Below are 11,595 nucleotides of genomic sequence, written 5' to 3'. Positions count from 1 at the left end.
CCATACTGGTCCCCACGGTGGTTGCAACAGTGTACGTTCCCACCAAGAGTGTAGGAGGGTCCCTTTCTGCTGCACCCTCTCCAGCATTTGCTATTTGTAGACTTGTCAATGATGGCCATTCTCACCAGTGTGATGTTTTAATTTGTAGTTTTGGTGTGCATTTCTCTAATCAATCATTTCTATGTTGAGCATCTTTCCATGTGCATATTGGCTATCTGTACGTTGTCTTTGGGTCTTCTGCCCATTTTTGGGTTAGGTTGCTTTATTACTGTTGAGTTGTGTGAGCTATCTGCAAATTTTGGAAATTAAGCCCTTGTTAGTAACATCATTTGGAAATATCTTCTCCCAGTCCATAGGTTGTCTTTTTGTTTTGTTTATGGTTTCCTTTTGCTGTGCAACAGCTTGTACGTTTGATTAGGCCCTATTTTATTTTTGCTTTTATCTCTATTGCCTTGGGAAACTAACCTAAGAAAATATTGGTATGGTTTATGTCAAGAGGATGTTTTGCCTATGTTCTCTTCTATGAGTCTTATGGTATCATGTCTTATATTAAGTCTTTAGGTCATTTGGGGTTTATTTTTGTATATGGGGTGAGGGGCTCTCCTAACTTCATTGATTTACATGTGACTCTCCAGCTTACCCCACACCACCAAGTGGTCTTTCTATAACTGGGCATCAGGTGAAACTGGAAGTTTACAGCATGAAAATAAAGTTTTAAAAGAAAAGCCATCTCCAGCCGATGTCCCAGGTGAGTGTTTACGTGTCTTTAAAGATGTCTGTACAGTGTACCCAAAGAACCTTCCTGTGCTTCACTGAGATCATGGGATTCAGGAATGTTAGAACAGGAAGGGACCCTCTCAAGTCAGGATGACCTTGACCTACTTACTGTTACAGGTGAAAAGCAGATGTTTGCATGGTGGACTAATGCCGTGTCATAAATAGGGTGTCTTCACTTAAGAGAGGCTCTGTTTGAGACCAGTCTTCCCTATACATTTTAGAAGACTTACGTACAGGTAAATTAACACTAAGTTGTGATCATGGTCTTTCCTATAAAGAGCTGGTCGTTATGTCCAAATATTACCTTAGACCTGTGGGAAAGTTGGCTTCACTTTCATCCTTGCAGTGGCTCTGGCAGCTGGTGAGGGCTCTGAGACACTGGGGCTTGGGGTTGTTCGTGGAGAGGCCGCAGGTGAGGGAATCATGAGCGCCTGTGTGAGCCCTGAGCAAAGCCCCTCTTTCTTGATGGGCAGCCCATCCTCTCAGGGAGGAACACAGTTGATTGCAGGTTCACCGTGACTGAGAATAGAACTCACTTTGCACTGACGACATTGAAATCTATCAATCATCTTAGGCACTGAAAACTCCTCCTCCCAACTTTTCTACAAATGAATGCCCTCTAACATTCTGAGATTTCTTCAGAAAAAAAAAACTGCTAAAATTTTATTTCATAAAAATTTCAGTTCATAGTGCGCCCTGCTTGTTGGACTTTGCTGCCATCAAGCAGCCACCTTCCAGACTCGCCATGGGAATCCTGCCTCTGGTGGCGGGGAGGCGGCGGGGACACAGGGCCGCCTGGTGGGCCAGGATGGTGCTCCTCCTCAGGGAGTCACCTCCTCACCTTCCTGATCGGCGAGAAGACCGCGGGCCGAGAGCGTCCAGAGTCAGGATTTCTGGCAGCAGCCGATGCGCCCACCTTTGGGTGAGGGGCTGGAACAGAGCAGCCGGCGTCGGTCCCAGGGCTCCCGGCGCTCAGGCCACGGGGGCTGGGTCTCCCCGCCTGAGGCGGCGTGTGATGAGTGTGCCCAGGGCCACGAGCGGGATGCACATGATGGAGGAGGCGACGAGCAGCCCGATGACGGCCAGGGCGTGGGGCGGGTAGTCCTTGGTCACCAGCTGACCCTGAGGAGAGAGCCCGAGTGTCAGGAGATGCCCCCCGGTGGGAGGAGGCGCGTGTCCTTACCCCCGGGGCAGACCCAGCCCTCGTGCCCCTCGGTGAACACAAGCAGCGTGCTTGCTGTTTGTTTGGGGCTCCCTGTGAAGAGCAACCATGGGAATGATAAAGGCTTGTGTTCAAGGCAGCAAGAGAGGCACCGAAGGGCAGGGGCTCCCCTTGCCCAGTGCTGTCCCGCAGGATTGCCCGCCCCCTCACTGGCCCCAGACACAGGTGGCCCCTGGAAATGTGGCCAGAGATGACAGAGGGCTGGATTTTCAATTTCATTTAATATTTTAAGGAGTTCAACCCACCCCCATGTGGATTGTTAGCTACTAAGTCCAGTGACACAGCTCTCGTCTCAAGAGAAGGGTTGATGGACTTAGTCGGTAGGATTTGTGATGTTTCCCTAAATACGAAATTGATAACAAACCAGTTGAGGCCCCAAAGCCAACAAACGCTGCCTTCCCACCAAGGAACCAGAGGACACTCGAGTCGAGGGAGCCTGCTGTCAACCCAAGTACGTACGGTGTGTAAACCAAAACACCACGCCGAGTGTGGCTGTGGGAAGCAGCCCACAGGCTTCTGTTGCTCTTTACGTTCTCTGTGTCTCAGATGCAAAAGAAAGCTTTGACAAAGCTCAGCACTCACAGTAAAAACGCTCCAGAGAGCAGTCAAAGAGGGAACCTTCCCCGACATCATAAAGGCAATAAACGACAAACCCACAGCAAACATCATTCTCGGTGAAACCCTGAAAGCATTTCCGCCGAGATCAGGAGCAGGCCAAGGATGGCCACTCCCACCATGCTTATTCCAGTTTCCTCCCATTACCTGTTTTGGGGGCTTCATGTGAAGTGCTGTTTTGTAGACCTGCTTTGTATTTGTAGATGGAGATACTAGTGTTCGCTTCTCCATGCAAACAGAATAAATTGCCCTCTCAAATTACTATTTCTATGACTTTATAACAGCCTCTTTCTCTCATAATCAGGGGAAAGGGTATATTGTATATGTTCAGTCTGTTCTTCTGAAATCGGTGCGTACACCCCCTTAATGACTTTGTTCCCCACTTTTTATTTCCTCTGTTAGGAATTAGAAATTAAGAAAATGTCCAAGACTGGTACTAAGCTTGCAGAGTTCTAGCCAGACAGCTTGTACATCTAAGGGAACAGAAAGCGAGCACTTGGGCTCTGAGTTCACGAACCACTCCCACGCCCACACAGACGGGATGGACTCCCTGATCCCGAGAGCAGGACAGTGTCTGCCACAACAGCAGTGGGAACCTTCATATCCATACCTCTGTGACTCTTTCTGAGACACTTACTTTTAACTTTTTGTGTTGGAGTAAAGCTGGTTAACAGTGTTGTGATAGTTTCAGGTAGAGAGCAAAGGGGCTCAGCCATACATACATAGGTATCCATTCTCTCCGGACTCCCCTCCCATCCAGGCCGCCACACAACAGGGAACAGAGTTCCCTGCGCTGTGCAGTAGTAGGTTTATTCAGTACAGTTTTGGAAGTTCTAGCCACAGTGATCAGAGAGGAAAAAGGAATACAAACTGGAAAAGAAGGTCAACGATCACTGTTCTCTGCGTATAGTATGTCATCTGCAGGTCCCAAAGAGCCACCAGAAAACTACTGGTGCTAATCAGTGAATTTGTTAAAGTTGCAGGATACAAAGTTAATGCACAGAAATCTCTTGCATCCCTGTACACTAACAAAAGACTGGAAAGAGGAAAAGAATTCCATTTACCATCACAACAGAAAGAATAGAATACCTAGGAATAAACCTGCCCGAGGAGGCGAAAGACTTGTACTCAGAAAACTAAAACCGTGACGAACGAAACCAAAGATGACGCAGACAGATAAAGAGATCTCCCGTGTTCTTGGACTGAAAGACTCTCTACTGTGAAAATCACTATACTGCCCCAAGCAGTCCACAGATTCACTGCAGTCCCTGTCAGCCTACCGAGGAAATTTTCACAGAATCAGAACAAAACATTCCACACTTGGAAACACCAAAGACTCTGATTTCACAAGTTACGAGAGAAATGAGAACTACAGTGAGGTATCAGCGGGAGAGCAGGGTGGGATGAATTGGGAGGTTGGAATTGACATATATAATACGGTGTATGAATAGATAACTAATGATAACCTGCTCTTAGCAAAGGGAGCTCTACTCAGAGCTCTGTGGCGACCTACATGGGAAGAAAGCGCCAGAAAAAAGGATCTGTGTGTGACTGAGTCACTTTGTCCTGCAGCAGAAACTAATGCAACATCGTCAAGCAACCGTGCTCCAATAGAACTGAGGAAAGCAAGTACCTGGATGATGATTCCCCGTTGTGACAAATAACCGCCCCTGTTCTGGAGAGCCACTTGGTTTCAGAAAGCGAGACCCCCGAGGTGGCAGGTACCTGGGCGGCGTCCCAGGCCTGGTACTGCAGGGTCCCCGTGATGATGTAGTCGCTCAGGTAGAAGATGAAGAGGCTGATGATGAGCAGCGGGCTCACACCGCCCCACATGGCCTTCCAGTACCAATTCAGGGCGCGTCCAGTCATGGCCTTGAGGTCGCTTTCAAATCTGGAGAGCGGGGAGAGAAAGTCTGGAGTGCTGTTGGAGGCAGGCGGTCCAGGCCACGGAGCTCTCTGTGCTTAGGAAGCTTCTGTGCTGGGCACTGGTGCTTGAACACGACCATGGGGGCCCTCTCTCCTAGGGACAGGGGTCCTGGGGGAGGGGAGAAGGGCACAGGCTGCCACCAAGGGGGCAAAGCGACCGCCCACAGGTGAGTGGCCATCAGAGGACACGCCCCTGGTGCCAGCCTCCAGGTGGAGACCACTGCTGTAGACAGGAGGGCAGCGCCCGGCGCCAGTAGGCACAGAGGGCCTGGTGAGACCCCCGTGAAGCCGTCCTCAGCCCCGGGGGGTCCTGAGGGCAGCCCTGCCCCGTCCCTCCTGCCCGTCAGCAGCCGTAGCGCCTGCAGCCCACCATGATGTCCATCGTGTCTGCGGGCCCTCTCTCTGTTTCTCATAACCCTTGCCTGAATTCAAAAATAGCCTGACAGTGTCTGTCCTACAGTAGACTGGAGAGGCTTCTCCGGGATTCTTGAAACTACACACGGAGAAAGTGCTGGGAGTCGTGGCCTTCGTGCGTGCATTTCCCGCGCAGCTGTACCTGCTCAGCCCGTACAGGTAGCACACGGCAACCGTCTCCACCAGGACGATGAGCAGCAGGGACAGGGTGGCAGCGTAGTCGTTGAAGATGTCGAACCAGTAGCTGCCGGCCTCCATGGTGAACAGCATGCCGATGGCACAGTTGGCGAGGCACACCAGACCTGGGGCCACAACACCCCTGCTTACCCGCCTGCAGCCGCGCCTGTGCACCCAGCTTCCCAGGGGGCCAAGGCGGCGGGAGGCTGGTCAGCAGGACTTCCTGACGCTCGTTCACGGCGGGGGTGGCGGGGGGGGAGGGGTCTGGCAGAGGACGCCCGACCCAGTGTAGAAGGTAAAACTGGGCGCACTATTGTCTAAGTGGTCTCATCCGGGCTGTGGGCCTGCTTATGTTGTTTATCCCAGCGACTCAACCTCCGAGCTCGGGGGAGGTGAATTAGGGGGGAGGAGAGTTGAGCTGCAGGACTCCCAGCGGAGAACTGACATCTGACCGGAAGAGAGGGGAAGAGGAGAAGTAAACGCTGACCGAGATCCCACGGCGCCTTAGGCATTTGTCCCCTGTCGGCTCCTGAAGGCTACGAGTCAGGTAGCAGGAGTTGAGCCCCCTTTATAGGGTGGGGCGAGCCAAAGCTCAGAGATGTCGGGTAACTTTCCCAACATCACACAGCACAAAAAGAAGCGGTGATGGAATTCAGACACCCTCCCCCTCCCCCCAAAACCCTAACGCTCACCCCTCCACTGTCACCCCCGTGAGCCCCCCCTCCCCCCGCTGTCCTGAGGGGAGAACAGGCTGTGAGCTGGCGGGGGGCTGCAGCCACACAGTGCTGGCTCCTGAGAGGGGAGAGGCTAGCAGGCGCTGACAGGAGCAGAGTTGGCTTGGGGCTGGAGGGCCGTTGTGGATGTGCTGGAATGGTGTCATCAGAGGCAGGGCTTGGGGGTTCCAGGGTCCTCCAGACACGGTGGGTTGGAGAGGAGCACATGGGTGGTGGAGTGGAGTGGAGAGGCATGCTTGTCCACCAAGAGCAGAGTGGGCAGATAAGTTGTCGTGTGTGGGCTGTTGATGGCTCTTTTCATAGAAAAGAGATAGATGATTACTACTTGCCACAGAGTGTTATGGATGTGAGAGGTGGACTATAAAGAAAGCTGAGTGCCAAAAAATTGATGCTTTTGAACTGTGGTATTGGAGACGACTTTTGAGAGTCCCTTAGACTGCAAGGAGATTGAAGCAATCCATCCTAAAGGAAATCAGTCCTGAATATTTATTGGAAGGACTGAAGCTGAAATTCCAATACTTTGGCCACCTGATGTGAAGAACTGACTCAATGGAAAAGACCCTGATGCTGGGAAAGATTGAAGGTGGAAGAAGGGGAAGACAGAGGATGAGATGGTTGGATGGCATCACCGACTCAATGGAGATGAGTTTGAGTAAACTCTCCAGGAGTTGGTGATGGACAGGGAGGCCTGGTGTGCTGCAGTCCATGGGGTCGCAGAGTTGACTGAACTGAACTGAACCAGAGTGGATTTCACAGACTGAGTCTGAATGACAACAACAGACAGAAAGGGTAAGTACAGTGTGACGTAACTGACGTGCAGTGTGAGAGCAGGAGCAACCTCAGATGGCAGCATTCAGAGCAGCGGCGGCTGCTGGGACGGGGCGTGCCGCCTGGACCCAGCAGGAAGGGGCTCTCAGGAGAGAAAGGTTCTGTACCTTGACTCGGTGGTGGGTCACTGAGAGTGTGCTTAAGAAATGTACAAATTGTCATTGTTATTCTTAGGTCAGCACAGACAAAAGCAGGTTCTCCGAATGCCTGGAGAGCTTGGAGGGCCATGGTGGGGAGCCTGGCCTTTGCTGAAGGTTGGGGTGACCACCTGACTTGCCCATGATGTGGAGGGCCAGACGTGGGGTGAATTACGTTCCCAGAGTGCCTGACAGCTGCGGCAGGACTCGGAGCGGGTGCGTCCCGAGGACTGCGCCTCTGCTCGGCCCCCCGAGCCCCACCGCCTCGGTGCCTGGCCCACTCACCGGAGATGGCCTCCTTGGGCAGGTAGCTGGAGATGACCTTGCTGTCCGTGAGAGGGGTGAGGATGGCGGCCGTGTTGCCCAGCATGCTCCCAATGCCCAGCAGCAGCAGCATGAAGAAGTAGAGCACGGACCACAGCTGCGACACCTCCATGTTCTTGATGGCCTCCGTGTAGACGATGAAAGCCAGGCCAGTGCCTTGGACAGCCTGTGCGAGGCAGGAACCCACAGGTACACACCCAGGGAAGTTAGGAGTCCCTCAAGACCCCCGCTGCTAAGGTACTTGGGGCACCTTGAAATCGGTGAGGAGAAGCCACATTTTGAGGTTGGATCTTCCATCTACACAGCAGCCCCCGAGCTTGACCCGGGCTAGAGAGAACTGTCACCTGTCGAGACCTCATACCTGGCTCTTCACTGCTTCAGTGTGCTTTTTCTGCCAGAACTTACATCATTCTCTACTGATAAAGTATTCACAGCTCGGAATAATTGTTGCTTCCTAATCGGGACTGAGGAGGTGACCTAGGAGTTGAGATGGTGAAGGCACAGCTAAGGACACAGAAGCATACGGAAGTAGGTGGAGGAGAATCACTGCAGGCGTACGGAAAGGTGGGTCCAGTTCCTGTGAGAGGTGAAGAATGCATCCTGTTTGGAATCAGGCTTAACTGATTAAGCCTGGGGTATATCCTGGCACCTGAAGTGCCTGGGATTCCTCAGTGGAAAGTCATGTGTCCCCCCCGACCACCTGAGGAAGGCAGGAAGTGACAGCCTTCCAAGGAGGCCACTGCGGACCTGTAGTTCCTAGTATCCCCTAGATGGGAACCCAATCTCTATTTCCAAACGAGCCTTCCTGCAGGTACACCAAGCCTCCCACAGCCAGAGAATGGTGTGTCCCGGGGCAGAGTGAGTGGGAAAGCCAGCCTGTCTTCATGGCTCCTGGAGCAGAGGTAGCTTTGCCCTCCTCAGAATTGGCGAACCACAACACTGGTGCAGGGCTTGGAACTGGTCTAGCGCTTCATGGGGAGAGGAAAATGGGGCCCACCTTCGATGTCTATTCGGGCACTTGCGACCTAATTGACATCCCAGGAACAAGGCTTTCTCCCCGACTCTGGTTGCCCTGGTGAGCGGAGTTGGGGGGAGGTGCTGCCTCCTTGTGGCCGTCTCCTCGAACAGCAGCCTGAAACGCTATCCTTGTGCGTACCTAATGTGCACAAGGCTTGAGGGGCTGTGAGTGACCAGGCTCCCAAGACATTACTGCAGGACGTGAGGGACGAAAACATCAACTAGGGCCAACTGGTGACAAGGCTGCGCCAAAGCGTGAAGAAGAGTGAACGTGTGCTTTCCTTTTTAAAATCCCTGGAAAGATGCCCAGTATCTCCAGTGCTTAGAGAAAGGAAGGTGAGAGCTACAAGAGTATCTCCCGGCACCTGTCATCAAAGAGACGACACAGAGTGTCTGATGGGGAGGGTGTGGAGAAAAGCGACTCTGAGGAAGGTGTTTGTGGAAAGCTGAGTGGCTCACAGTATGCAGAGAAGTGACGAGGCCCTTAGGGAAGGAAAGGTGCAGCTCCCTAAAGCTCCGGCAGCCCCACTCCGGCTTGCATGTGGGGAGAGGAGACCATCGTTCGAAAACACACACGCACGCGCTCCACTGGCCTTTGCCCATCTACCTGCAGCAGGCAAGGCGTGGAAACTACCGGAATGCCCAGCGACAGAAGAAAGGATAAAGAAGATGGGCCTCATATAAACAACGGACTGCTGCTCAGAAAACCGAAAAACAGCACAGGCCTGACGGGAGTCTGGATGGACCTGGACAGGATCTCATAGCTAGAGGTCAGACAGAGAAAGAGCAAGCACATAACGATACCACCTACAGGTGGACACTAACAGAATGGAGCTAACACACCGAGGAGCTGGAAACAGCCAGTTTCAGGAAAGAAACTGAGTGTTTCTAACACGGCTAATGTGGAGGGTGGAGAGGGAAAGCAGGAGGTGGGATTCACGGGTACTTGGGGGGGGGTGTATATATATGTTATGTATGCATCCGTATCTTAAATAGACAGTAAACGAGGGCCTACTGTAGTGCAGGGATAACTGTACTCACAAATGACTGTCTCCCAAAATCCAAAGATAATATGGTCCTTGTATATGTGATACTGAGTGCAGTTACTACTGATCTCAGCACGGCACTTAATTAATTGTACTCTAGGAGATGAGAAAAAGTGAATTACTTTGGAAATACTTCCTCTTTTCCATTCAGGAATACACAGACCGAAATGGGGTCATATCCTGGAACCTGAAGTAGCCATGACTCCTCAAGAAAAAGTCACGATTTCCCCTAAGTGGGGACAAAGTGACAGCCTTCCATGGAGGCCACAGCAGACCTTAAGTGCCTGGTAAGCCCTGGATGGGACCCAATCAGATGAGCCTTCCTGCAGGTACAGCAAACCTCCTATGGCTAAAGGATGGTGTATCCCAGGGCAGAGTGAAAAGTCACCCAGCCTTCATGGCTCCTGGAGCAGAGGTGCTTTGCCCTGCTTCTTAGAGCTCCTGAACTGCATGCCACTGGTGCAGGCCTTGGAATCAGTCTTGAATTCCCAAGGGGCAAGGAGAAACGAGACCCACCTTGGGTGCCTATTCGTCACTCTTGACTTGATTGACATCCCAGGAACAAGGCTTTCTCCCAGACTGTTACCTGGGAGACCAGAGTGGGGATGAAAAAGTGCTGCCGCCTTGTGGCCGCCTGTATGAACGGCTGCCTGCAGCGCTATGCTTCTGGTTACTTTACATGCACAAGGCTCCAGGGGCTGTGCGTGACCACAACTCCCAAGAAATCTACTGCAGGAGGTGAGCCCATAAAAAGTCAACTGGGACAAACTGGCCACAAGCCAGCGTCAAAGGATGAAGTAGAGTGAACTTGCGTTATTTTTTTTTCTGGTCCCTGAAAAGATGCCCAGTATCTCCTGGCACCTGTCATCAAAGAGACGACACAGAGTATCTGATGGAGAGGGTGTGGAGAAAAGTGACTCTGAGGAAGGTGTTTGTGGAAAGCTGAGTGGCTCACAGTATGCAGAGAAGTGACGGCAGCCCCACTCCTGCTTTCATGTGGGGAGACGAAACCATCGTTAGAAAACACACACGCACGCGCTCCACTGGCCTTTTCCCATCTACGTGCAGCAGGCAAGGCATGGAAACTACCAGAATGCCCAGCGACAGAAGAAAGGATAAAGAAGATGGGCTTCATATAAACAACGGACTGCTGCTCAGATAACCGAACAGCACAGGCCTGACTAGAGTCTGGATGGACCCGGACAAGATAACACACCGGGAGATGGAAAACAGCCAATTTCAGAAAAACAAACTGTGCAAAGGGGCAAGATGGGGAGGGTGCAGAGGGGAATTACGAGCTTGGAGTTCACAGCTGCACACTGATGCATGCGTTTGTATATATGTTTACCATAGATGATTTAGGAGACCCTGCAGTGGAACACAGACAACTCTCTTCACTCTGCAAATACCTATGTCCCAAAGAATCCAAACAACAGTCATTCCATGTACGTTTGAATCTGAGTCCAGTTCCCATTCAACTCAGAACTTGAATTCACTTTAGAAATGCCCCCTCTTTTCCATTCAGGCCTAACTGGTCTGGGCTGGGGTCATATCTTGGAGCCCTGAGGTAGCTTGGATCCCAAGTTTGACAGTGGCTGTTTCTAGGATCAACAACTTTAAAACCTATGTTGAAAGTGAAGTCACTCAGTTATGTCTGACTCTTTGTGACCCTAAGGTAAAACCTATGTTTCTGGGTACTTAATAAGCTTGGAGGGTGTGAAAGACCACAGGTCTCATGAAGTTCTGTAGGAGGTAATGGAAGAAAAATTCGTAAGAGTCTGCTTGCCACATGCCAGTTTCAAAGGGAGAAAGTTCACTCAACCTGTGTTTTTCTTTCTAAAGCACCTGAGAAGATGCTCAGCATTTCCATTGCTTAGAGAAATGCAAATGAAATCTACAAGGTACCTCTGACACAAATCATCAAAAATCCTACAAACAATACACGATGGAGAGGGCCTGGAGAACAGGTACCCTGAGCAAGGTATTCGTGGAAAGGTAAATTGCTCAGAGCCAGTATAGAGAGAAGTAAAGGAGCTCGTTAAGAAAGGAGAGCTACAGCTCCGCACATCTGGCCAAGCTCCTGCTTTCGTGTTCAAAGAGAAGATCGACAGTGAAGACCACACACTCCCTGCCTTGGCCTTTTCCCATCTACCTACAATGGGCACAGCATGCAAACTATTGTCCAGCGATAGTGCAACAAAGACGACGTACATATACATCTTATACAAAGACGACCCCATGTATGCAACAGGCTATTACTCAGAAAACCAAACTGCAACACACCACTGACAACAGTACGCCTGGACCTGGAGAAGGCCTCACTAACTCAGGTAAGTCAGAGAAAGACCAAGCTGATGATATCACTTCTGGGTGGAAAC

At 51.4% G+C, this 11,595-nt stretch overlaps 1 protein-coding gene across 4 annotated transcripts in view; it reads right to left on the bottom strand.

The window, feature by feature from the left end:
* Positions 1-1,749: 1,749 nt before the first annotated feature.
* SLC6A20 (solute carrier family 6 member 20) overlaps positions 1,750-11,595 on the bottom strand; it is a 45,797-nt gene continuing 35,951 nt past the window's right edge. For all 4 annotated transcript variants that reach the window (XM_068982545.1, XM_068982544.1, XM_068982547.1 and 1 more), the window contains 4 exons: positions 7,116-7,320; positions 5,097-5,256; positions 4,340-4,505; positions 1,750-1,899 (listed from right to left, as the gene is read on the bottom strand). In XM_068982545.1, the coding sequence (XP_068838646.1) occupies positions 1,750-1,899; positions 4,340-4,505; positions 5,097-5,256; positions 7,116-7,320 (681 nt within the window). The remainder of the gene's footprint in view (positions 1,900-4,339; positions 4,506-5,096; positions 5,257-7,115; positions 7,321-11,595) is intronic.

Source organism: Capricornis sumatraensis, chromosome 10 (genome assembly GCF_032405125.1).
Source record: "Capricornis sumatraensis isolate serow.1 chromosome 10, serow.2, whole genome shotgun sequence".
Lineage (NCBI taxonomy): Eukaryota > Metazoa > Chordata > Mammalia > Artiodactyla > Bovidae > Capricornis > Capricornis sumatraensis.
This window is presented reverse-complemented; position numbering and strand designations above follow the sequence as displayed.